This window comes from Hibiscus syriacus, unplaced genomic scaffold (genome assembly GCF_006381635.1).
Source record: "Hibiscus syriacus cultivar Baekdansim isolate YM2019G1 unplaced genomic scaffold, ASM638163v2 tig00110356_pilon, whole genome shotgun sequence".
NCBI lineage: Eukaryota > Viridiplantae > Streptophyta > Magnoliopsida > Malvales > Malvaceae > Hibiscus > Hibiscus syriacus.
The window spans coordinates 928,299-954,852 of NW_024062700.1; the positions used below are offsets into that span (position 1 = coordinate 928,299).

The 26,554-nt window shown below is 34.1% G+C and overlaps 4 protein-coding genes and 1 pseudogene across 7 annotated transcripts; 3 read left to right on the forward strand and 2 right to left on the reverse strand.

The window, feature by feature from the left end:
* Window positions 1-10,798: 10,798 nt before the first annotated feature.
* LOC120121006 (NAC domain-containing protein 21/22-like) lies at window positions 10,799-12,942 on the forward strand. Its single transcript, XM_039140490.1, has 3 exons — window positions 10,799-10,967; window positions 11,887-12,152; window positions 12,562-12,942. Exons 1-3 carry the CDS (start codon window positions 10,799-10,801, stop codon window positions 12,940-12,942), a joined length of 816 nt encoding a protein of 271 aa, XP_038996421.1.
* Window positions 12,943-14,483: 1,541 nt separating this feature from the next.
* On the reverse strand, window positions 14,484-17,021 carry LOC120121005 (rho-N domain-containing protein 1, chloroplastic-like). 2 transcript variants are annotated; one of them, XR_005515951.1, is made up of 3 exons: window positions 16,899-17,021; window positions 14,770-15,934; window positions 14,484-14,555 (listed from the first exon to the last, which is right to left on the reverse strand). XR_005515951.1 is itself a non-coding variant. In XM_039140489.1 (2 exons), exons 1-2 carry the CDS (start codon window positions 16,936-16,938, stop codon window positions 14,823-14,825), a joined length of 1,152 nt encoding a protein of 383 aa, XP_038996420.1. In that variant the 5' UTR covers window positions 16,939-17,021; the 3' UTR covers window positions 14,655-14,822. The 2 variants fall into 2 exon arrangements, 1 of the variants encoding a protein (XP_038996420.1); XM_039140489.1 differs by lacking the exon at window positions 14,484-14,555 and having other exon boundaries at window positions 14,655-15,934.
* Window positions 17,022-17,716: 695 nt separating this feature from the next.
* On the forward strand, window positions 17,717-18,475 carry LOC120121007. The gene is made up of 2 exons (XM_039140491.1): window positions 17,717-17,988; window positions 18,105-18,475. Exons 1-2 carry the CDS (start codon window positions 17,816-17,818, stop codon window positions 18,430-18,432), a joined length of 501 nt encoding a protein of 166 aa, XP_038996422.1. The 5' UTR covers window positions 17,717-17,815; the 3' UTR covers window positions 18,433-18,475.
* Window positions 18,476-20,548: 2,073 nt separating this feature from the next.
* On the forward strand, window positions 20,549-23,756 carry LOC120121008 (annotated as a pseudogene).
* Window positions 23,757-23,956: 200 nt separating this feature from the next.
* Window positions 23,957-26,554, reverse strand: LOC120120942 (chromatin modification-related protein MEAF6-like). Of its 3 annotated transcripts, none has more exons than XM_039140424.1 (7): window positions 26,417-26,554; window positions 26,222-26,325; window positions 26,044-26,144; window positions 25,448-25,517; window positions 24,514-24,541; window positions 24,373-24,433; window positions 23,957-24,228 (listed from the first exon to the last, which is right to left on the reverse strand). In XM_039140424.1, exons 1-7 carry the CDS (start codon window positions 26,427-26,429, stop codon window positions 24,129-24,131), a joined length of 477 nt encoding a protein of 158 aa, XP_038996355.1. In that variant the 5' UTR covers window positions 26,430-26,554; the 3' UTR covers window positions 23,957-24,128. The 3 variants fall into 3 exon arrangements, with proteins under 3 accessions (XP_038996355.1, XP_038996354.1, XP_038996357.1); XM_039140423.1 differs by having other exon boundaries at window positions 24,373-24,436; XM_039140426.1 differs by lacking the exon at window positions 24,373-24,433 and having other exon boundaries at window positions 24,495-24,541; window positions 26,417-26,551.

Genomic DNA, 26,554 nt, shown 5'->3' on the forward strand with positions numbered 1-26,554 from the left:
GTAACCCTAGTTAATTAGGGGCATAAGATGGCTTACTGCCCAATTACTCAACCACTAATTCCATTGAAAATATTTATGAACATTCAATGAAGACTAGGCTAGGCTTTGCAGCAGCAGCTTGTTCAAACACTCAATAGTTTCTCTAATCAATCTAGTGGGTTGATTATAGGTTGGTTCATAGGACTTATGAGCTACCTGCCAAAATAATCATAATTGATGTGGTAGAAGAAAAGGGGTAAATTTGAACATAGAATCTAAATGATTTGGGTTTTGGATTAGGGTTTTTGTGTGGGTGTGTGGATCCCAGAGTTAAATCCAAGCTGCAATCAAAGACCCGAAGCTGTTATAATTAGCTTAGGTAGATCAGATTTATGGCCTACCTTAATTGCAGATGCATACTTCTTTAGTTTTAATAATTATGGATGACGGTAGGCCATAGTTTTACATTATATACATATAGAATCTCGGACCGATGGATTGATTGATGGATACATCATGTGAAAAACCTTGTTATTTTGTCAGTATATCGACAGCAAAGCAGTTCAAGATAGAGACGCGTCTTCTTTGTCTCAATGTCTTTTCACAACATCTAAAATTAAGCAAATGTAGATGCTTTATATGATGTGGTACAATAACTTTTCCCGTAAATAAGCATAGGTACTGTTCTAATTGATTTATATTTACAAGTAGCATAAGAAAATCTAGAATGCATGCATCTGTTAAATATATAATGGCATCGATTTATATGTATGTGATTAATTCAATGTTACCTACTTTGGCGTGATTCTTGAGCCTTTCTTGTCATGAATATTCCTTGGATGTTTTGATTGGAGTCTCAAACAGTTAAATTTATCATCAAGATTATTGTACTTTGCTTATATATGTCCAAACAGGTTTTTATTATTAATTTATGTGGAACTAATGCTCTCCGTACTTAATTATTTTGAAAAGGATGATCTTTCTTAGCTTAGACATCACGGATGATTATTACCGTGACAACTGCTTTGAGTGCTCTCTCCCACTTCTCTCCATTATTGAACATGCAAGTACAGCCTATGGCTTTTACATTGTTTATAGGGAAACAAACCAACATATTACTCTATATACCAGTGCTTGACCACCAAAAATATGGATCATCCGGAATCCTATTGTTTGAGTTATATACAAAGTTAAGGCTACCAATATTAAATTAAATTAATTACTTAACCCTTTCCTAGGTCTGATCGTGGGATTGAATCTCACGGTAGTCAATTCATAATTCTGACTGCCGGAGGTCTTCCACAGAAGTTGAACATGATGTTGGGAGTAACCTACTACCTTACCTCCCCTCATCCCATTACATATGGAATAGGGTCAGTTATTTTTTTAAGGTGACTGCCGGAGGTCTTCCACGGAAGCTGTTCTCAACCTGATGTTGGGGGCAGCCTACAATCTTACCTCTCCTCATCCTATTACATATGAAAAGGGTCAGCTATTTTTTTAAGGTAGGGTTGTTTAGGTTTGGATATGTGGGTCTTGTGAAATACAAATAACTTTGATAGAAAGGAAGAGAATCTCTGATGAATGCGATGCATGGTGTCTTTACTTTTGCCAGAATAAATGGTGTTTCTCAGATCATTTTAATCTTTTCTTCAAAGGGGGTGTCTGGGTTTGGGGTTCGTCCAAGAACATTTTGCGTCTTGACGTTCATAATAAATCCATCTCAACCCTTCTTCTCCACGCTTTCTCTGCCATCACATCCACCTTATAATCCTTTTCCTTTTCATTATTGCTACTATAATAATTCTCCACTTGTTGCCTCGTCAACCATGCACGTCACCCATATACACGTCAAATCTTGTGAAGGCTCTCCCATTGTACCGTGCTAACATTCATCGCACCCGTGAGATCTTTTTAAATAATATGTTTGGACTGTCAAAAGTTAACAATCTTATAATGAAGGGATCGGGGAGTAATCATCTAATATAAATAAAGTATACTTATAAGCAAAAACAGATGTATTCACAAGCTAAGATGAGTATGTGTCCATCCTTAAATAATATTTCTATATATATCACTGCTTATACTCACCGAGCATAAATAAAAGATATATAGCAGAGTTGGTTGAAAAACATGAGTTTACTGGGTTCTATACTAACAAATCTTAGAATTAGCTTTATGCATCATATAAATCAATGCCATTGTTAGCAAATATTTTTTTAGATTTTGTGAACCAATGATTTGTTTTTCTTTTTCCTTCTTGAACAGGAAGAATCAAATTAAAAAAAGGCGAAAACGACTCATTTGAAAAGGCCGATGACAAGATATCTAATGGTACAAACTAACTTATGATTGTCGATTAATTAATTAATTAAGTATAAAAGTAAAAGTAAAATTGCATAACTAGACTTTTTCATAGAAAAATCATCCTAATATTAAAATAATTCTGATCAGACACCTAATCATTAAATATGTTCGAACTAACATCCATTTTAAAAAAACCTACCTAAGACGCCTTTGGTGCCCCACTCATTCGCCTATGTGTCATCACCCTACAAAAGCATGTTCGACGTGGCGCGCCTCCCCCTGTTCGTTGCCGCCCAGCTTTCCCGCCACCATTCCCGCCCTCTCATTCCCTATATAAACCACCCCTTGACCTCATACAAACCACACCCAAAATTATATATTCTTCCCATCTATTAATTTCTAGTCAATGGTATGTTGTTATTTTTTATATTAATAAATTTATTATTATTTTATTAAATAATTTTATATTATTTTATTATTTAATTGTAAACTTATTTAATTTATATTTATTTTATGTAGTTAAAAGAAATGGAAGGTGGAATGTTACGATTGGATTCTGATCATATTTCGAGTCATTTTGTTGATACAGTCAGAATACGAAACTGTAGAACTAATATTTTGATATAACAAATAAGGACAAAATGTTATGGACTAAATTGAATTTATTAAAGGTTTTCAAAAATAATTCAAAGTACAAATCAAAGTTGGAAAATATGTTTTTAAATATTTTTCAAACTTAGTCGAACCTTTTCAAAACATACTCGATCGTTTTCGCGCTTTAAAATCATGTTTCCAAGCTTCTCTAGTTCAAAGGATCGATCCCTTTGGTATAACGATCAAAATATTTGAAAAATGATCGATCCCTTTGGATTGATCCCTTGTTCTTAAAAGTTGCAGGTAACTGCTATTTTGATCCCCAACGGCTCTGAAACATCCTCAACGGCTAGTAACTCATTCCAACATATAAAACAAGTTCAAAACACTTGAAGAATGTTACCAACACCTATCCAAACATTCATACACAAGAGAAAAGTTTTTCAATCCTTATTTTATTTCTCTTGTAAATATATGTGTTTTGAGCTTAATTGTATATCCTTAGGTTTTGTTTTTGTAAGCTTTACTTTGTAAACACCTACCTAGAGAGGTCTTCTTGTTTACACATTTCTTATCCTTTGTTAAGGGGTTTTGGTTCTAGTTTAGCCAAGTGAAAAACTAGGAAGTTGTAAAGGTTACTCTTGATCATTGAAAAAGAAAGAACATATTAATGAATTTGTTGGAAAATCCTAAGTAAAGAGCTTAAGTAGTGGATGCAGACTTCATTGAGGAAGTTGAACCACTATAAATCATTGTGCAAATTTTCTTATCCTTTTACTCCTTACTCCCTAAATTTCAAAAGGTCAATTCACCCTCTCTTGGCTCTTTTTCGGTTTATAGAACGAGCTTCATTGAACCTAACAGAAACTATATTCTTTTTAAATTTTTGAATATTAAGAAATCGATCATATACTATTTAAATTGTTAGAATTTATTTAAATAATTTTTGAAATATTAGTTCAAATTTTAATGATTAGAATTTATTTATTAGGAAACTGATTGAATATTAGAATTTTTTATTCGTGTCAACAAGATGAATACATTGAGGCGTATATGGCAATCTTTATTTATGGTTGGATTTGGTTACTTAGAAAAAATTGAAAGAGGTTGTAAACTTGAACCCACCCTTATTTCTACACTAATTGAGAGGTGGAGGCCAGAGACACACACGTTCTATCTGCTATGTGGGGAGTGCACCATTACCCTGGAGGATGTTTCAATGTAATTGGGGCTCCCGGTAGATGGAACTTCCATTTGTGGTGTGGCGGATGATGATTGGGAGAATTTGTGTAAAAAGTATCTTGGAACTACCCTGACGACTTTCAACGGTGGTCGAATAACGTTATCATAGTTGCAAAGAACTTTTAAAGAGTTACGCAAAAATTGTTTCGAGGACGAGACAAAACCATTTCCCCGAGCATACATATTACAAATTATTGGAGGGATATTGATGCCCGACAATTCTCAAAACCAAGTCTATTGTATGTGGTTGCGAAATCTCATCGATTTTCAAGTAGTCGACACGTTGAGTTGGGGCTCTACAGTGTTGGCATTTTTTTTTAGAGAAATGTGTCGGGCCACGAAAATATAGTAAAACTGCTTATTACCGACATTCTGTTTGATGCTGCAACTTTTTGTTGTAGATCTACTACTAACATTGGGTGATAAACATGACCATTTTACATCCAAGTAAGAGCTTGACCCTGAGCTTCGTAAAAAGCTGACCCAAATAAAAGTATGTCGTTTTAGCCAAAGCAGATATTGATAAATGGCGCACCCCCTTTAAGGTTGAATCGATAGCCTCGACCAAGTTGGTTGTCATATGTTCATATCGATATTCACCATTGTATGCATTTGTCCACTTTTCTTTATTGATTTCAATGATGTAATTGTACCTGCTCATTTTTACTCGCAATTTTTGAAGCATATCTTTGAACATTTGAGGTAAAAGTTCGTAACCTAAGCCTGCATATGTACTAGTTAGTATGATATAAAAATAGATACGATGAAAATGATTGAGAAACAAAATTAGAAAAAGTAACATACCCATGCGTATAATTAATTGACGTTCATCATTATTCTCTTATTTTCCGTGATAGTTTGCAGTAATATGTCGAATACATAGTCAATGTTGGACGCGTGGAGTTTCCACATTAGACCTAAAGAGTCCATTGCTGCTTTGATCCCAACTCCTTGGTCTGAAATGACACAAATATATTCCCTCGTGACAACATGTAACCATAGATTTCTTAGGAAAAAACCCCAATATTCTCTATCTTCTCCTTCAACAAGGGAAAATACAACGAGAATAATATTGTGATTACCATCTTGGACTACTTCCAATAATAAAACTTGTTTGTATTTTTCATACAAGAATGTACCATCAATTTGGACTACGGGTTTACAGTATTTCACAACATTAATGCATTATGGGTAAGTCCAGAAAACACGGTAGAATTTGCATCAATCTCGAAGCACTCAATCATTCTCGTAGGCATGACGAGTTTCGAACTCGACTATTATCCTATGATTCAATCTTCGTAGCAGGTTAAACCAGCTGGGTAGTTTATTGTAAGATGCATCTCACTCGTTGTGTAGTTTTATAATGTCATTCTGTTTTACCTTCCATGTTTTTTTGTAGGAGACAGTGTATTCATATTGAGATTGTATTGTAGAAATCAACAATGTAATAGCTATGTTAGAGCTTTCTTTGATCATGGGCATGATGTCTTGGCAAATCACATTGGAGTCCATGTTTTGATGGTCCTTGTTGATCCCTCGTGCACAACATGTATGAGGACTGATGTATTTTGTTAGTTCTCATATGTCGTTCTTTCTCTTCCTCTTTGAAACACGAACCATCAAGTTGTAGCCTTTATCACGTTCGACACAATAACATACATACTTTTCGGTGGTAAATCGATCGACTCTGGAGTGAACTAAAATACAAATATTGTAATTCTTTATTGTCATCATTGCTTCGTCTTTAGATGTAAACTTTATTTCATGATATAAATCACCATCGTTGACTGGTAAATGCCTCTTATAGTCTCCAAAATTAGGCATATCCGAAAATTTTGGCCCGTACATCGCGTCACACTGAGCTTCAGACATGTGTGATGGAGGTTCATATTGAAACGTATTTATGGGAACTTCATCTGCATCATCATCGAAGTCCATGTTGAATTGCAGTGATTCAGGTTCAACGAATAATCCAGACTCAGCACCATCCGCTGATGGCTCACGAAGAGGTTCTTCTGGTGGAGATTAAGGTTCCTTTATGATTCCAATGTTTAGGTCGAACAACTTCACAGATGAATGCCTTATTTTGGAACTTGAAGGGATGTCGTCATATGGGTTGTGAATTGAGTGTTGTGTCGAATGCATCTCTATATTGAGGTCGAAGAAGTTGGCAGATGAATGTCTCCCCCTAGAACTGGAAGACATATCCATATTGAGGTCGAAGAAACTGGTAGATGAATGTCTCTCCCTGGAACTTGATGGAATGGTGTTAGGAGTTGGATTTACCATTAGATATATTTCAAGACTTTCAAATATAAATAATAGTAAACTTTGAGCGACGATATATATATTTCAAGACTTTCCTTCAAATCTTAATTTTTTTTAATATTTTATACAACAAAAATAAAGTCGATCAAGTGAGAATGATTACTTAAATGATATCAAATTACTTAAATGATATCAAATTACTTATTATTTGAATTAATCTCGTCTTTATATTTATCTTAATTTTATTCCTAAGGCTATCTCGGCTCGACGTGATTTTTGTTTTTAGACTAATCGCCCCGTCTATATATTTTTCACTCATTTATGCTTTTTTTATCATAATTGTTTGATAATCCAAATTAATTAGTTTGTTCAACAACAAACACATAGGTGTAAATTTGACTAAGCCAAAAATAATAAAAATGAATGTAATTTTATGTCTTGACAATATGCTTGCTTCCATATGCTAAATTCATGAGTCGTAATTATATTAATATTTTCAATGATGTCTTAATTATTTTCGTAAGATTGAGGATTTGAGTATTCGAATATTCATTTTTATGTTTTATCATATATATATAATTACTAAGTGCAAGTTTTCTCTTAAATTTATTTCGAATAAGCTTCGCTACATATAACTTGGATGTGTTTTATTTTTAAATTCGATGCTATTTTATATTAATTTCATTTTAATTTTAATTATTTAGACATATAAGATTTACAATTATACTTATTATACTTATAAACTCAAAAAAAATATACGTATGTACATTTATATAAAAATATAACCGTAAAAATACTTTAAAATGAAAAAAACACTTATAATAACTTCTAAACCTAGCGGTCTCTCCTTTCTTTCAACCTATTTTTTTAAATATTTTTGTGTCATTTTTTTAGCCGGCAGCATCACTAATCTTAATGTTAGTTGCCGATCGCTAGAAACTATTAATTCTCTTATTTTTTTATATTATGTCTTTTATTTTCTTTTTTCTTGAGTCTATTTTAATTTTAAATGAGAATCTTTGTCCTTGCGACACATTTGTATTATGCTCTTGTGGCACAATCCTTATGGTTTTTGGTACGTTTTTCGTATACTTTTGCGGTCGTTTTGGTTATCGCACAAAAATCATCACCACATTTATCTTCTGATTGGTTTGTCGGTGGTCACGTATAATCAGATCTCTTCTTTTGGTAAAAGGTTGTTTACCGATGTAATTAGAATTGTGTAGCGAAGTAGCCTATCATATTATTTGATTCGCTCACCACTCCTTTATCACTACGTAAGGTGTCTCATTCAATAGAGACAATGAGTTTTTATGAAGGTTATTGGGTCTTGACGTTGGACGTCATTCTCAATGGAATATTTTATTTTTTTCCTCATATTTTTAGATATAATATTTTACTTTTGTATGAGTATTTTGACGATTATTATCTCCAAATTTCTTTATATATTTTGACGTGTGGTCATTTTAATTCATTCCATTATTAATGAAATAAAGTATCCATCGTTGAATTTATTATGACTAATATATATTTAACTTGTGAGTAAAACAATTAATTTCACTAAATATTTTTATTTTTAATGGTGAAATTAGAGTTGCATGAGTATTCGGATGTAATTGTACAAGAGTGTAGGTGACAAACTGACAACCAGTCCAGTCATCATCTATTATTTACCATAAACTATCCTCTAATTATCATCATCGGTTATTATCACCAGAATTCAATTAATGCGACAAATGCCCTTTTCTCCTCATTTTCTTAATTATAATTAATTGTTAAAACCTTCCCAAGTATGCAAAAAAAATAATCTAATTATAGGCTTATTATCATTTTATAAAATCATTATTAATATATTTAATCTTTTATATATTTTTTAGAATTCATATTTAAAAATTATTATAATCCCATCTCAATAATATTATCTTTAAATTTAATATATCTCAGTACTAGATTCGACATTATTATATATCTCTTTAAAGTTTAATTTTCTGGAAAGTGAAAAGTTTATAATAATTAAGCTTGTACACTTGAAAATATACTTTTCAACAGAAAATAATTATCACTTTAATTATTGATTGAACTAATCAAATAATATTATTTAATAATATTGATAAGTTCATCGTCAGTGGACCTCACATCAAAGGCAAGCCATCAGCGTCGGCCCCTCTGGTCCTCTCCATCCAAATTTTTTTCTTACGTCATCAAAATTTAGACCCTCTTTCTGATTATTATTAATAATAATTTAGTATAACCAGGGTTCAATAATTGATGTTTATAGACAAAAGTAATTTTTTTATATGAATTTTAATTTCTTAATCATATCTCTAAATATCACTTTAATCCATGTTTAATTATTAGTTCAGACGATTTTACTTGATGGAAATATCAGACCAATTAATTATTACTTGAAAAATAAATAAATAACTAAATATATGTTTAATTAACCATGTCAGCCGTGACGCTTGGATCTTTTTACAATTATTATTATTTATTTATTATTATAGCCAATGACATCAAGCTATTTGGTATAATAATAATAATAATAATAATAATAATAATAATAATAATAATGAATTGTTTAAATATAGTACTGCTGAATTTGAACATTCCATTTATAACTTTACTTTTCTTATATTACCGTATAGATCCATTGATCAAGTAGTACGAATCATATAAAGATTTATTTTTGGGTAAACTAGGTATTTTGTCTCTCGATTATTTGTATAGTTTCATTTTGATCATCTAACTTTTTTTCCTTCAAAATTATACCTAAAATTAAATCTTGGTCGCTCGCTATTAAAAAATCAACGATGATACTGATGTATAAACATAAGATAATTTCATATTATCAATAGAAAAAAATTACCAAGAAAGCAATTCTATTAGTTTTTTTTACGACATATTTCTAAAATTGAACCAAAATATAACGTTAGTTATGATTTTAGCAAAATAGTAGTCGAGTGACAAAAATGGAACCATGAGAATAATTGAGTGACTAAATATGTAATTTATCATTTGTTTTTAATCTAATTTCTTTACTTAGTTTAATAAAATTATTTCTTCAAATCTATCCGTATCTTTTTTTTCCTGCTTTTTCTTTGTACTTTTCAGCACAGACTGTCAATATAATTCAAATAAAAATTCAAAAGGTTTAAGAAAACAAACTAGACTATATTATTGTTATTAAAATATAAATGAAATAATAACTTCCATGTAGGGATGGCAACGGGCGGATTCGGGCCGGGTATTGGTCCTCCTGTCTCCGTCCTCGTTTAAAAAATCGGTACCCGTCCCTGTTTAAAAAACCACGGGGATTTAAACGGGGATCCCCGTCGGGTAATCGGGGAAAACCGCGGGGAAACGGGTATCCCCGTTTAGCACAAACGATTATTTAAACGGGTATTGGGCCAGGTATTGGGTCGGGTATTGGGTCGGTATTGGGCTGGGAATCGGGCCGGGTATATATATATATATTTAAATTAAATATATATTTTTTATTTAAATTAAATTTATTAATATTATATATATATATATATATATATATATATATATATATATATAATATAATTATTTTTAATATTTATCGGGTCGGGTATCGGGGCGGGTAATCGGGTAATCGGGGCGGGGATTACCAAACCCGTCCCCGTCCCCGTTTAAAATAAATGGGTTTTCCCCGTCCCCGTCCCCGTTTATCATCCCCGAACCCGACCCGTTTAATTCGGTTTTCGGTTTTCCCCGTCAGGTTCGGGTTTTTTTACCATCCCTACTTCCATGGCCAGGGATGGAACTAGGCGTGGCCGATCTTTTCTTAAAAATTTAAAATTATAATATATTTTATATATATTTTATATTAAAAATATATTTTTATCTCTTAAAATTTTATAACTTCAAATTCAACCTCTTTAAAATTTTATAAATTCAAATTCACCTTTAAAACACAATCCTACGTCCCATCGCAGTTATATACTGTACTCCGGGTGAAATTTTTTTCTTGAGATATTTCCTTTTAAAAGTAATTTTAAATACATATTATTTTACATAAGAAATCCATTTAAATATGAGAGGTGAAAGGGTGTTTTGGAATGTTTGTCTTGATAAAATTGTTTGGATCTTGTCCATATATGTGTTGTTAGAACAAGAAAATTGTTCACAACTAAGTAGCTACCTAGATTTCTTGCAGCTTTGGTTTTTCTACAAACTTCACAATTATAAATAAGCAAATTACACAAGCATCTTTATATATATTCATATTACCAACCAATTGTCTTGTTCCATATTAGTATTTTTCAAGTCCCAAACAAAGAAACTCGTACCATACAATACCATCTTCTATACCTTACATTTCATTTATCCACTCATTTTTTGGTGTAATTTACTAAGCTTAGACCCCATATATTTTGAAGAGAGAATGGGGCTAAGGGACATTGGAGCAACACTACCACCTGGGTTTAGGTTTTACCCAAGCGACGAGGAGTTGGTTTGCCATTATCTCTTCAAAAAGATTGCCAATGAGGAAGCCTTGAAGGGAACTTTGGTCGAAATCGATTTGCATACTTGTGAACCATGGCAGCTTCCTGGTACCTTCTTCTTCTTCTTCTTCATCGTCTTCCATCTCTTCTTATTCTTTTGAGTCTTTGGGGGTTTTGATTTTCTTTAGAACTAACGGTGCATTGATCAAGGTATCAAAAAGAAAACGAACGACCACATTAGTAATTTCGTTGATCTTAAGAAAACAAGCAACTGCTGTGTGTCTGAAAGAGAAACAGACGGGGCTTGAGTTGAGTTCTTGCGATCTCTGGTTTAAACGAGTCTCGGGCAAAACATGATTTTGTTTCTTGAGATAAAAATTTTCAACGAAAATGATGAACTCGTGTTTTTGTAGAACCACGGTTTCATCTTTGATTTGTTGATACAAATCATGTTGTTGTTGTTGTTGTTTTTTTGCCTCAACATGTATACAGATACAGACACATACATTCATGTATGTAAGAATGCATGTAGTTACACGATATATTATTTGCCTGTTTTAAGATAAAAGAGATTATTCACCTTTAAGGTCAACTTTTGGAGTGAACCTCTCGATATAAATTTATGTTGGATAATACACGAATAGTCCTAAAATCACGGTTTGAGATAGGTTTCAACTAGTCATAAGTGTCGTTTATTATTTACGTAGGAATCCACCTATAAACGGTAAAAGAAATATTAATTTACCAACAAGAAAGTTTGGTTTAGTGGAACTAGACACTATTTTTCTTGATTCGAACTTTGATGTTTGTGAATAGAGCAAATTGGGTTAGGAAGATCGTCCTTGTCTCTACAATATCTTATCTGGATTAATCTATTCATAGATCGGATATATTAATAGATCGGATACCAGTTATTAATTCAAATAAATATTTAATTTAATATCATTGGATGATAGTTTTTTTTTGCTAATTTTTAACTAACAAACAATATATTTGGTGTACGCATGTGACTTGAATGAAATTAAAGAGGTGGCAAAGCTAAACGCAAACGAGTGGTATTTCTTCAGTTTTCGAGATAGGAAGTACGCAACAGGGTTTCGAACGAATCGAGCAACGGTATCCGGGTACTGGAAAGCAACCGGAAAGGATCGGACGGTCATCAACCCAACAACACGACAAGTAGTGGGGATGAGAAAGACATTAGTGTTTTACCTCAACCGAGCCCCAAACGGAGTCAAAACCGGTTGGATTATGCATGAATTTCGTCTCGAAACCCCGCATATGCCTCCTAAGGTGAGTTTAACTCGCTCCTCGTTTTCAACTTTACACAAATATAGTGTCGTTGGATAAGTGAAAATAGACGGTTGAGAATAACAATAAGAAATAAAAAGATATTCACTGAAAAAAAAAACAATGAGTTAATCTACTATTTTCATTTATCTAACAATTCTAAATTTGTGGTAAATTGAAAGAGTTTTACACTGTACAAATAGATTCTAACCTTATATATATTATTGTATATCACTTATAAGGAAAGACACATGATTTTATGTTAATGTGCGAACTTATAAAATTTTAGGGAGTGAAAACATATTATCAATAAAAAGATATATGAAATTTTAAAATATTCAATGGACAACTACCTCTCCCCCGTCTCCTTCAGTCCATCGGGATCATTGATGAATTTTTTTCAATGTGACAGGAAGACTGGGTTTTATGTAGAGTTTTTCACAAGAGCAGGGGAGATGACAATAACAGTCCAACGATGATGTTGGAGACATCCTCGTCTCACGGTCCTACTTCAACAGACCAAAAAAGCATGCATTGTGGGTATCAACTTCAACAAATAAGCGGCTCTTTATACTCCCCACACGCCCATCAAAGCCAAGGCCAAACCTTCCTAAGCCTGCTTCAATGTAATAACTCTCGGGAAAAAAACGACGACGACGATTATTGCTACAGCAATGAAGTTAGCTCCAAAGTTGACGATGAATTCGAGTTCCTGTGGGACATGGACATGGAACAAAACAGCTTGGACGATATGGGATTTGATATTGATAACAATGGTGTGGTTTTCCTATGAAAAAGTTGCATATTCTTGAAGGGGAAACTAGAAGCCTGCCATTTGTTGATTTCTGATGTGTGATGTTTGTCTTTAATGATACAAATAGAAGATTGTGTAATTTGGTGTCGGGCTTATTTGTTTATTTTCGTATTTAATTTTGGGCAGTGTAAAAAGTATATGTATATAAAGCATATAGTTATTCTTCAATGCTCCATTTTTCTCAATTTTGACAGATTCAGTGTAACGTCTAAAAACCCTGTGTGATAGAAATATTGTGACGATTTATTTATCGAAATTCATAACAAGTACTTAAATCTCATCTAACTTCCATTGTTGCTGTCCTGATCTCATTTTTTACCATCCAACAAGGAAAAATACTTGTCAAAAGCTCATTACGGATCGGACAAGAGATTCATGAGTAAAGGGTGTTGATGGTAAGAACAAAAACTCGAATCAGGTTGGGAAAGTAACGTTGATCGACCGAAATGCAAGATGTTCACATGATTTGGGTTTGGGTTCATGGCTTTAGGCATAACATCAGGACCAGAGCCTGCCTCAGGTTATTTTCTTTATTACAACAATAAAGGCAGATGGAGTAGGGAGCAGGATGCACGTTTCAGGTGACGATACACAGCAAAATAAACATTGGCACATTCCAAGTCCAAATTCCTAAAGGTTTTATGAGAAAACACCAACTTCAAGGTTTAATGTGCTAAGCAAGAAAATCTTATGCCATTCCAATCAAAACTAATGCTAGGTTCAATTCCATATAAATAATAGGAGAAAACCTAGAACTCCTCAATAGAGTTTCTCACAAAAACATAAGCAATATAATCACAATTAGGGGTGTAAACGAACCGAGCTCTACTCGATTCGAAAATTCTGAAATGGAGCTCGACTGACTCGTAAACTCGCGAGCTTAAAATTTTCAAGCTCGACTCGAACTCGAAATCTTGAATTGAAGCTCGTGAGTAGCTCGAAAATACTCGAAATGAAAAAAAATTTCTTAAACTTAACTCGATTGAAGCCTCGAACTCGAACTCGAACATGAACCTTAAATACATGAAATCTTACTATATTTAAAAAAAATCAATACATAAATATTAATATTATTAAAAATTTATTTAAAAAAAATAAAATCTTAATATATTATATTTTTGAGCTGTTCACGAGCTTTTCGAGTCGAACATCGAGTAGCTCATTTCAGCTCGTTAAGAACTCGAGTTGAGTCCATTCGATCCGAGTATTATCGAGCCTTGATCGAGTCGATCTCGAATAGCTCGCGATCTGTCTCGTCTCATTTACAGCCCTAATCACAATTCAACTTTAGTAGTGAAAAGACAAGAAAATCATATAATCACGTGTTCAGTTACGAAGAGATCCCAGATACAGGAGAAGACAATGCAGTGACTAACAATGTAGCAGGGCAATATGAAAAAACTAAGCTGCATACCTTTTCCTTTGCTTTTGGTGTGTCGGGCTGAGACCATGCGACAAGGGTGACACAGCCCCTTTTGCAAAACCAGGTTACAGAACTTGGTAATAACATCATACGCTTTAGAAAAGCTGGCACCTTCTTCATTCATCTAACGAAATGTGCTACATTTGATTGCACGCAAAACACAAGGAACCTGTGGGGAAAATAGAATTTACGAACAGCTAAATTTAATGACACCCGACTAATAAAGCATGTCGAGTACAGAAAAGAGAAAAATTGATTCCTCGAATGAATCTAAAGAAGAATCCATGGCTTCCTGCCCCTTGGAAGGATTATTCGGCAGGTTTGTTATACATTTACTAATAAACAGAAAATAAGTGCCATTAAAACCAAAATGGGAATCTCACAAGTCACAACTATCAAAATGCGAGTGATCTGTAGTTTTCGACTTCATCATTAATCAGACAGAGCTACTAAGTAGAGACACCAAATCACCCTTTTTCATTTTGGAAAACCCCTTTAACCCACGTGATTTTGCAAGCGCTCTGAGTTCTGGCAGCTTCAATGCACTAAAATCCTCATGTTCAATCTGCTGTTCTCCGCCCTCTTCGTCAATATCTGAAGATTCATCCTCTGACAACTCAGCCAATGCATCAGATTCTTGATAGATTGACTCAGGCTCAAGCTCAAGCTCATCCTCTGGCTCGGATTCAAACTCCAGTTCCTCCTCTTCCTCAGGCACATGATTAGCTGCAGGATGTGACTCCATGCTCAAATTTCTATTCCTATCTGAATTGACATGTGTCACAGAATTGACGGTCTCCTCACCAGAATAAATTGTCTGATATTTCATTTGTGGAACAGGTGACTTTCGTCGGAAATTTGATGCTGGCCTGCTTAAACTAGGCACATAGGATTCTTTTGTCTCACTCCTCGCTCTATCATTTGAACCAAAGAAACTGGAGCTTTTATCTCCATTAGAAGAGCCATTCACTTCTGGATCATCTAAATGCAAGTGTCTGCTGTTGCCATCGCTGTTTTTCTTCTTACCTTGTTCAACCGAGTGCTTCCTCAATAGCTTAAGGAGAGAATCGACTGTTTCACTCTCTTTTCCCTTCCCCTGTGAGGCTTCAGTTTTCTTATCTTCTTTAACTGCAGCTCTTTCTTTAAGTTTAGCTTGGACCTTCCTAAAAGGCTCCACAATCTCCTTCTCTCTTGGACCTGGGGCTGCAGCAGCTTGAAATTTCGTGGAACCAGAGAGGGAGAGTAATGGCCCGTTTTTTGAAGATATCATTTCAGATTCATCTATATTTTCAAGATTCTCTCTCTCCTCATTCTGCCTGTTCTTCCCTCGAAACCCATGTCTTTGCCTCGATAAGTCAGGGTTTCTCCTGTGACCACTAGAACCTGCTCTGCATACAACATATATTCCTCTCGAACTACATTTCAAGGATCTAATCTTCACCTGTGTGCAAATTATGTGGTGACTATGTGAAGAGCAAGGAGAAAGTGTCATTGCTCTTCCAGAAATGCCCGAGTCGGAGCGATATCTGCAGTCTGTTGGTCCATAACCTACAATAGAACAGAATCAAATGACACAGAGTTAAGAAAATAACCATTTCCGATACAATATTATCTGTGGGCCTAATTCTTTACCCATAAAGCACTTGTCAAAAATTCGAATAACTAAAAACAACAAATAAATAACACACCAGCAATCTAGCCAGTAAACTACCTTGGGCAAATCCCACATTACAATCAACATCAATCTTCACAAAGTTGCAATCATCATAAACAGGAACAAATTAAAATGAGTTTTCAAACCAGCCAAAGCATGCCTACTTAAAATAATCTTCTCCGAGACTTCCTCGAGGGTGTAATCAACCTTTTGCTGAGGAATATTACAAATTTCTACTTAGATAATATAAAAGTAAAAGTTCAACATTAGCTAAACTAATCTTCCAGATACATAGCAACCTAAGAATGAAAACAACACTCAACCCCAAAGTCTATTTATGTTACCCGAGCTAACACCCGAGCGACGAAAACAACCCCAACAAGACAGGACTATTTCCTCCTCTAGCTCATCACAAACGAAAAATACTTATTGTAGATGCACAACAACTGCGTAACTCAGTGAACTTCCTTTTTTTTTTAAATGCAACAACAAAAAATAGAAAACGATTAAGCTACCTTCCAGACCACAAGAATGCAGATATAAACAAAATATCAGCATGAATTAACAATAGATCATTTCACAGATTCAAGCAATGAACAACAAAATAATCTAAGGATAAGATTAATACCAGAAAATTTTTAACAAAAAAAGAGACCAAATAGAATAAGGTAAAACTAAAAACACTCATTAATGAAAAATGGGATGCGAGTAAAAAAGACAACTCATTTCAGCCCTTAGCCTCGAATATGGCAAACATTTTATTTTCATTCTTTTTTTCTTGGGAACCAAACAAAAAAAAGTAAATAAACTGAAGGGAAACCACACTCCCCAAAATAAGAAAGGAAGAGAAACACATACCAGGAACGTTATTGGGAAGGAGATGAAGTGCATGCGACATGAGTTAAGGTGGAGCTTCAAAACAAAGCGTTGTTGTGGCGGTTTTGCATTCTCTTTCGCAGGATTTCCGTGTTGTTTGTTTGATAAGGGAGTCCATTGGTAATTTGTCAATTTGCTTATGGGCAATTCTGGGTTACCGAAATAAGAGGACTGCCGGCCATATCAAATCCGGAGCGGCCCATTTTGTTTAGGGTTTGGTCCCTAATTTAGACCATAAGACATTAGTGGATTTTCTAATAAACCAACGGGGTTTGAATAGTTTCACTTAAATTTCAGGGTAAATTATGAATTTAGTACTTAAATTATCAGTTTTAGTCTATTTTAGAATCTAAACTTTCAAAATTTTCAAAACTATACCTAAAATTAATTTTTATTTCATTTTAGTACCATGTTCAAAATTTAACATTAAGTTTTGAAAAAAAATTGAAAGTTTAGGTACTAAAACAGACTAAAATTGATAGTATAAATACTTATCGCGTTAAATTTTAAACGGTGAGATACTAAAATGAAATAAAAACTAAAAATTAGGTATTGTTTTAAAAAATTAAAAGTTTAAAAACTAAAATAGACCAAAATTGATATTTTATATACTAAATGTGTAGTTTACTCTTTTTTATTTGAAGAGGAGGGGTTTTTAATTTGTATTTAAACCGACTATCAAATAAATTATAGCCGTCGTGTTTATTTTTTAATGTATTTTCTTCTGGACATTATTGAAGTTAAAAAAATGTTTGAAGTTCAAATTAAAGCAATCATTGTAGAGAAATGTAGCCGATTCAACAACAGTTTCTGAAGGCTTGTCTTAAAAGCAAGTGCAGAGAGAGAACAGACAAGAAACAAGGAAAACTCAGATCCCACAAACCGGTTTCTCTCTCAACATGGAGCTCTTACCTTCCAACAAGGTATCAACGTCTCTTCTACTGAGTCCACTCGTTATCCCTCTCCTCTTCGCTTGCTTTGCAGCCATGTCATTTGCCACCGCGTCCACAGCAACTCTGAAACGACACCCCGGGTTCCTCTATTCTAGAACCAGAGGAAGATGCACTCCCCAGTGAGCAAAATAAAAAATATATATATTCTTTTTTATTTCAGTTTTTAATAATTACCCAGGAAAAAAAAGCTACCATTTTTCATATTGGGACTTGGTGAGTTATTTTGTAACTGCAGATTCTGGAGCAGCAGGAGAGAGGCGTGGCCAAGGATGGTTCCAGAAACATCGACGGTTACGAAGGTGTTCGGGTCGAGAGCGGCGGAACGGTATGGAACGGAGTTGACTTTGTTGGAAGCAGTAGATATGAAAGAAGAAGAAGAACGGAACGCGTTCAACGAGCTGGTGAGGGAGGCGAGTGTGGCGTTGCTCAACTCGTACGGTAGGAAAGGGTTCCCATACTCGGCTTGGGAAGTGAAGACTCTGTTGATTCAAGGCTTAGTGTCGGAAGATGCCGCTGCTCACTTAACCCACCGCTTTTCCACTGCAAATGATGCTTGTCTTTAGTACCTGTATATTTGGGCCTATTCCATCAGGCAAATGGGGAAATCTGGTTTTGCTTTCGATTTGAACTCTCGAGTGTCAAACAACGTGAAGTAGAATATTTTTATTGATATTCAATGATTTCCCCAATTTGCTGAAAAAGTAGACGTGCACGAATTTATTGATATTTTTATAAGGATTAATTATAATGTTTTTCACGAATATGTGTTTAATTTTTTTTTTAATGATTTTGGTGTCTAACATTATAAATATTGTCACTTTAGGTGTTTGGCTCGTCAACGACGTTTTTATTAAGTTATATGTGTCACGTCTTGGTAAATGTAAAATTAAAAAAATTAAAATTACATTTAAAAATACATAAAAAATTAAAATAATCCTAAAACTTTGAAAACCTTTATCTCAATTTCTAAACCCACGTTATTCGTCACCCTTTTACCGTCGACGAAGCTCAACCCGTTGTCACCTCTCTTGAATAACAAAACCCCTATGAAGTCGTAATTGATCGACGTTGAATCAATATTGTTTTATATCCCACGAACCCTAGAATGAAAATCGTAATCTCACATGATTTTGACGACCAATCAGCGACAACTATGACGGCGTATGACTAGGAGGATGTCAGAGACTACGGCGACGGTGATGGTCGTGGCCGAAAAAGTTGATGACAATGGGTTAGGATTAGGATTAGGAGATTATAGGAATTTTGGGTTTTTTCTTAAGAAAAAATAGGGTTTTCTTATAAATATAACACCATTTGAATTTTAAAAAAATAAATTTCAAAATTATCATATTATAATACATGTCACTTATTTGAGAAATAACATTGTTGACGGCTTATGCACCTAAAATGATAGCGTTTATAATGTTAGTGTTAGGATTTGTAATGCTCTATCGATCAACAAAAAAATGCCAAGAGGGAGTGAATTGATCTTTTAAAATTTTTGGGAATTAAGGAGAGAGGATATGAAAATTGGCTCAGTGATTTATAGTGATTTAACTTCCTCGATAAAGTCTATGTCTTCTACCTTAGCTTCTCTCTAAGGATTTATAATAATAAATTTACTAATTTATTAAGATATAACCAAAACCCCATTTCAATAAAGATAAAGAGATTGTAAACAAGAAACCACTCAAAGGAAGTTGTTTACACAATTTAGCTCACTAAAAATACACTATTTACAAGAGAAAATGAAGAACAAAGAATGAAAGCTTTTCTCTTCATGATCAATGTTTATATAGGTGTTGTGTAACCTTCTACAAGTGTCTTGAACTTCATTTTATATGTTGGAATGTGTTTGTGACCGTTGAAGATGTTTTGGAGCCGTTGGGGACTTAATTGCTGCAAAATAAAACTGCCCAAACCAGGGAGTATCGGTACTTGGGCTTGGAGTATTGATATTGCACTAATAAAAACTAGACGTTTTTCAACCGTTGGACTGGAGTATCGGTACTAAGGTCATGATATCGATACTAATATACAAAGTAGTATCGATACTCCATTGAGTATCGGTACAAAAAATGCCTATTGAATCTGAACACATTTAAAACAAATATGCAATATCGTTACTACCATAAGAGTATCGATACTTCCCTTACCTTCGGTATCAATACTTCCCTTTTTTTGGTCCTTATGTGATTTAGGTGATTAGTTTTTGTCTAAATGATAATAGAAAAATACCATAATTATATTTTAGGTTTACGATTATGTTTGTAAATCTTCATTGTAATTTTGTATATTTTTATATTTTTAATAAAACTAGTGACTTTCTATAAAAAAAACATACGATAGTAATATATTTATTTATAGTGTTAAAAATATTTATTTTAAAAAGTACATAATTATAATATTATTTAAGTGGTAGTTAATTTAAAATTTAAAAAATAATTTTGTACGATACAAATTCTATTTCAATATTTTATAATTTTATTTTATTTTATTTAATTAAATTTATAGTTAATATTAATTCTATTATTCTATTATTATAATTAGTAATATATAAAAGTATTAAATTTAATGAATTTATCTAATTAAAAATTAATATTATTGTATAATAATTGATAATAGTATTTATTTAATAGGGCCCTTTCAAGTTATTCCACACCAAACTGAAAACCCTAGTTTTTAACTCCCAAAAAATGAAAAAGAAATACTAAACGTTTTCTGAAGAAAAGTTGGTTGATGATGGCTAGTAGGAAGCTGGTTCGAGATTTTTTCATTGCAAGACATCCCCTTACTCAATGCCTTTCGTCCCAACAGGTACGAAGCTGCTACCTTGTTTCTCGAATATTGTAGAGTTCTGTTTTTCTTTCTTTTCCATACATTTTTTTAAAGCAGAAGAGCTAAAAGTTAGGTAATGTCTCTTGTATTACAGTGATCGTTTTTATGTTCTGTTGTAATATTAGCATTGTTAGGGTTAATAGGCTGAGACATACCCTTGTATGTCAAGGGATTGCCTGAGATGGTGAAATAGCGAATGCAGAACGAAGCAGACAACCGAGCAGCTTTACAAACAGGTTGATGGTGCGTGGACAGAGGCCGAAGCTGCTGCTAAAAAGGTTAGGGTTCAATTTTATCTTCTCTTGTTGTTCTTTAAGTGATTCACATGCATTGTGTATTTGCCACAAACTAATTATGCTCACACTATGTTCTTTTCCAAGTTGCTTTTCCTTGTAATGCATATTTATGTGAATTACTTAATAGCCATTAAGTTATATGTATCTTTCTTTGCGTGATTTGTATCCGATTCATTTTGTGGAACAAATATGTAATCGAGCTTAATTAACTAGTTATACTTTAGAACTTAACCATAGCTATGTTAGCCTGTTTCGTATAAAAGCTAAGGATGATTGCTGATAAAGCAACCTCCCTGGGATTTTATATTGGTGATCTAGATTCTATTTTGTTCATTGGGTGGACTTCTTGTTGCTACTTGAAATTAGTGTCTTGTTGTATTTAAAATTTTGGGTATGTGAGTACGAAGCTTTCGATGGTGCTGCTCTCTATGTTAATGATACCTAATTCATATTTGATTGGTATTATGTCGTTAGTAGGTGTCTGCCAACATGAAAGAGAAGATTTCAACTGACAAAGAGGAGGTATTTTTTTAATTCAGATAGTTGACCTACAAATTATGTCTATGACCGCTTTTATTTTATTAAGTTAGTTGGTTATGTTGTTTTAGGTTAAGGAAAGTTTTGGAATTGGAAAGGAAGAGTCTTCACAGTCAACTGATACATCAGCTCAGCATCGTACTGATACATCAGCTCAGCATCGTGCTGATACGAAGGATGAAAAAGGTAAGACGTCATCCAAGGAAGGGAATTACCAGCATTCTGGAGCTGGTGATACTGCAGAAACGGTAATTGGAAAATTTAAGTCTCGCTTTTCTTCTCTGAAGGTTTCTTTGGCTTTCCAAAGTTTAAAGGAAGCTAAGGTTGTTGATTTAGCAAAGAAGGGTTATGACATTGTTAAGGATGAGTTAAGTGGTAACCCAAGTAAGAGACAGCATCTGGAGTATACAGCTCCTCCCTCATCAACAGGTGAAAGAAATTAAAGAACTGATATTGTTGTTTTTCCATCTAAGCAGTCCCGTTGGAGTAAAAAGTGGGAGGCATTAAAAGAGAAGGTAAGTTTATTGTCAGTGTTGAGTTTTAGTCAAATATCACTATAAAGTTTCACCTATTGCTTGTGTTTCCCTTGTTGAATGGATTTTGTTCTCTTCTGCATAGATGCATGGTAATCCATTATTCAAGCGTGTTAGTGGGATGAACGAACCTGTTGTGACGAAGGGCCAAGAGACAAGTTTCCAGCCTATTCTTTTTTCTTCTCCATTTTCATGGTTCTTTTACTTGCTTATTATGGCTATTGCCTATACTGGAGTGTCTAAATTTCTGAAATACACATACTTTAGATTGAACTGGTTCAAATTATTACATGGTTGAATTGGCAGATTGCAGAGGATAAGCGTGAAATATGGGAGACCAGTGATAACCCCATTGTTCACAAAATTCAGGAGTATGTAACATTTTCTTGTGTTTTTATCTTTTTTACCTGCTACACGTAAGATTTAGAAGTTATTTACGTGACAATTTGGACGCTGATTTCATAATTCTTTACTTGACAGTATAAACGAGAGTATCTTTCAAGAAACAGATGCTGCGGCATCATACAAAGAAATACGTCGACGAGAGGGTCACCTCTCCTTTATTTTTGCTTCAGTATTTGTGTGTTCCATTTCTTGACCTGTGAAATTCTTTGGTTCATGGAGTAGGGCATTCTCTTTGCCAGAGTTTGTGGCAGAAGTTCAAGAAGCCATTATACCAGTCCACAATGCATATATAAAAGTAGGGGGTTTCTCTGGCTTATATTCTAGTTTTCTATATTTTCAAATAAAAATAGCGTCCCAGGTAGTGGCCATTTCTAATATAATTCTACACGCAGGGAGATGTTGAAACTTTGAAGAAGTATTGTTGTCCTGAATTATTGATAGATGCAAAGCAGAACATACTGCTTATCAGAGCCATGGTATATTTTTCGATAACAAGGTAAGTCTGACAGTTTTATGAAATGCTCTATGCCCTGTTATATGGCGCTTAGTAAGATGGTCATATTTAAGAACGGTTGTATCAACTTTTCTGCTCTTTATTGTAAACAAAATCAGAAAGAAAACATGAACCTTGTATAACAAAATGTGGTTACAAATTATCGTGGCCTTAATATAAGTCGGCTTGCAGATTGTGGTTGAGATTATATTCTTAATATGAAGTGCTGTTACTAATTTCTTCTATTTCTGCTGCAGATTCTACATATATCTGACGTAGAAGTTAGAGAGACCAAAATAATGGGGACTTATCCCATTATCATAGTAGCAGTACGAGTCTCTTATTTGTCTGCTTCAATTTCTTTTTTACTTGATTTAAGCCTTTTAATGGTTTTGAAACTGATGCCGGGGCCTGTCCTTTCGATGTTCACAGTTTCAAACACAACGGATTCACTGCGTACGAGATAGCGAGGGTAAAATAATGGAAGGCGGGGAAGGTAAATGAAAAGTTATTCTGCTGTTTTTCATAAAAATTAACAATTTGTGTCTCAATATGTTGCTCCGTGTATCATGCATGGGCCATGCAACAAGTGGGTGTAGAAGAACTTGGAGAGGGTGCCCTTTACCCGATATGGAAGCTTAGAGAAATGCAACAAATTGGTATACAAGCCCTCATCTAGCTCCTTCTAATCTCAATATCCCTCTCATACTAATGGATATTTTTTTTCTATCGAGTCTGGGGTTTTTTAATTTCTTTTCCATGGAGAATTTTAGCTGATCAAATAATAATTGTTTTCAGCAAATAAACGAAATTTTACCAAACAGGTTTTCCTGAAATTCTTGATTATGAGGGATGTTAATTACAATCGATGAACTTTACCTGATGCATGTTTGAATTTTACCAGCAAATTTGGTGAACATGTATATATGATTGAACATAAGTACGTGATTACAATGCCATAAAAAACGTAAAAACGACATTAAAGTGTGATGAATGTCATCTGTAATATACTACTAAATAAAAGGGAAACTTGTTGCCCAAATCTAGCTGGGAAACAGGCTTTCTACTGTACAAGCTGCCATTCAACATTGTAACTTTACGTACACCTGATTCAGTTTGAGCACCAAGGATTGTTTTTCATCGGATCGAAGTTGGTTTCAAAATGTGACATCGGGATCATCATCATATTCAAAATCTGGTTCACTAGAGTGTCGCAGTCTTTTCGCATCTCTAGCTCTGCCCTTTTTTGGCTTTCCTCTGTGAAGAACACAGACATAACTTTAGATTGCTGGGGGGTTTAGAATGTCCATCTCAAAAGCATTTGCAAGTGCATCTGAACCTTAGTTATTGTTTTCAAGCAATTTCAGACCAAGGTGAATTTTAATAAATTAATGCACTTACTGCCCATTGGCAAAGTAACCTCCACCCTTTGACCGACCAGCACCGTAATAATATTTCCCATCTGCTAAACACAAAGAAACAACAAACGATGAAACATCCAGAAAGGAAATTTGTTGATGCACCTGCATACAATAGGCTCACCATCTCTACCGGCAGCAACCTCTTCAGCCTGAAAACGCAAGCAATAGCAGAGGAAAATCAGTTTCAGAAACTTGCTAATGAGTGGTTCTGCGAGGGGGAAAAATTGTTTTTGACACCAGTTTTTTTTCCATCCAATTACCTCCAAGGAAAACTAGCTGCAGTAAACACCAAAACATATGAGAATTTGATCTTTCATGAAATTTATTAAGAGTTATTCCCCACATTTAGAGAGGCATGGTAATTACAGTATCCATATTGCTAAGTGATAACATGTTTGGATTTTGGAAGTGCACCATGAATTGTATTCTGATGACAGCCTTAAATTCTCCATTTATAGATCCATTTTAAAAACATTTAGCATCAAACTCTGAAGAACGAGCGGCAATACATTCAACTTTGATCAATTTGATTGAAGAGTTGGAGAAAAGCATTTGCTTATGAGGTCATACAATTATGGAGCTCTATTTGCAGCAATACCAGCAAGATTCTAGCATAAACTTGCATTCAGTTAATGAGCTTATCAGCAGATACCATAACGTTTTTCATGCAGTCTGTCTCTGTGTATGCAATTGGATGCAAAATGATACAAGTCCCTTCTGAAATGCAGATAAAAAAAAAAGAGAACCAACAGCCAACACCGAAGCACAGACAAATTAAGAAAACAGTGCTAGACAAGAAGCAAAAGCCATCTCATCCGTATTCTAAATTTTTATCTGATTACCGATCACATGTTTTAAAAGTTCAAATGCAACTCCACAACAGAATGATGGTTCAAATGTTGCCTATAGCATTAAACATTTTAGAACCAAGTGTTTGCTCCGTGCCAGCATTTGCTAAAACCAATTTCGAATTTCACATCATTTAACACTACTAGTACTAGATATGCAAGCAAACAAGAAAAGAAGAGGGAAACTTTTATTTATTTAATACACACCGCAGGTGAAGTGACAGAAGACAACGAGAATAGCCTATCTTCAGGCTGGAACTTCCTGGACCGCTTCAATCTGCGAGACAAGTTGAATAGGTGGCTCATATTCAATATACAATTCAAAGGATAAATTTTCACTGAACTGAATTGCTCTTAAGGAATTTCAGAGTACAAACAGACTGGAACCTTAAAAACTTAAAAAGTTTTAGCTAAATTGCAGTGTCCTTAAGCATACATCTAAAAAATTTGCACTTACACATCATGTTTGTTTCCCGAATAAATCCCAAATCTATATAATTGAACAAACCAGACTATTATGGAATTATATGAGAACTCAACAGTTCAATAAACATAATTAAGTACCAAACACAATACACGTTTGAGTACAATTAGTACGATACATTTAACATGCGAATTGTATTTTTAAGTTATGTTTATGCATACCATAAGGTTGGCATGAAGGCAAATCACAAAAAATTGAAAAGGATTACACCAATTATCAGCTCTACTAACGATAAATTACTTTCACATACGCAGAACAGAGAATAAAGAGAGAGAGAGAGAGAGAGAGAGAGAGAGAGAGAGAAATAGGCAATCCATACACCGCAGTATTCTTGGATGAAGAGAGGAATCCCTCAAAACCTTTCAAAACGTGGCCGCATTGGCTCGGATCCTGTAAATAACTCGTTTCCATATCATACACCTGCGTTTGGAGAAATAGGAACATAAGTCATAAATATTATTCGACTGAAATCGGGAGGAGGAAAACGAAGGAATTACTTGTCTTTCAATGTTTCGAAGCTCTTCTTGGAGCTTGGCTGTTCTATTAAGTAGAGAAGCCAACATCGTCGACGGTGCCGTTGCCGTTGCGGATCCTCTTTGACCTAAAAAATTACGGTTTCACTTATTTTCTAATCTAGTAACAATAAAAATTAAAAAATGGAATAAAAATAAAATGATGATCGTAACGGCTACCATCGTAATCCATATTTTCGCGCGAAATCCGTTGAGCTTGTTTAGAACCCTAAACCTAAGATTGAGCTTCCCCCAATCTTTGATTGCGAAACCTTATGGGACTCGGATCGGATCCTTTCGTTTTCTTAATAAAATAAA

Coding starts and splice junctions, on each gene's coding strand:
- LOC120121006 (XM_039140490.1), top strand. CDS start 10,799: ATGGGGCTAAGGGACATTGGAGCAACACTACCACCTGGGTTTAGGTTT. Junction 10,968..11,886: donor TGAACCATGGCAGCTTCCTG/GTACCTTCTTCT, acceptor ATGAAATTAAAG/AGGTGGCAAAGCTAAACGCA. Junction 12,153..12,561: donor CCCCGCATATGCCTCCTAAG/GTGAGTTTAACT, acceptor TCAATGTGACAG/GAAGACTGGGTTTTATGTAG.
- LOC120121005 (XM_039140489.1), bottom strand. CDS start 16,938: ATGTCGCATGCACTTCATCTCCTTCCCAATAACGTTCCTG. Junction 15,935..16,898: donor CCTTCCCAATAACGTTCCTG/GTATGTGTTTCT, acceptor GTTCTATTGTAG/GTTATGGACCAACAGACTGC.
- LOC120121007 (XM_039140491.1), top strand. CDS start 17,816: ATGGAGCTCTTACCTTCCAACAAGGTATCAACGTCTCTTCTACTGAGT. Junction 17,989..18,104: donor AGAGGAAGATGCACTCCCCA/GTGAGCAAAATA, acceptor TTGTAACTGCAG/ATTCTGGAGCAGCAGGAGAG.
- LOC120120942 (XM_039140423.1), bottom strand. Junction 26,145..26,221: donor TTCGAAACATTGAAAGACAA/GTAATTCCTTCG, acceptor CTCCAAACGCAG/GTGTATGATATGGAAACGAG. Junction 24,229..24,372: donor GGTTACTTTGCCAATGGGCA/GTAAGTGCATTA, acceptor TGTTCTTCACAG/AGGAAAGCCAAAAAAGGGCA.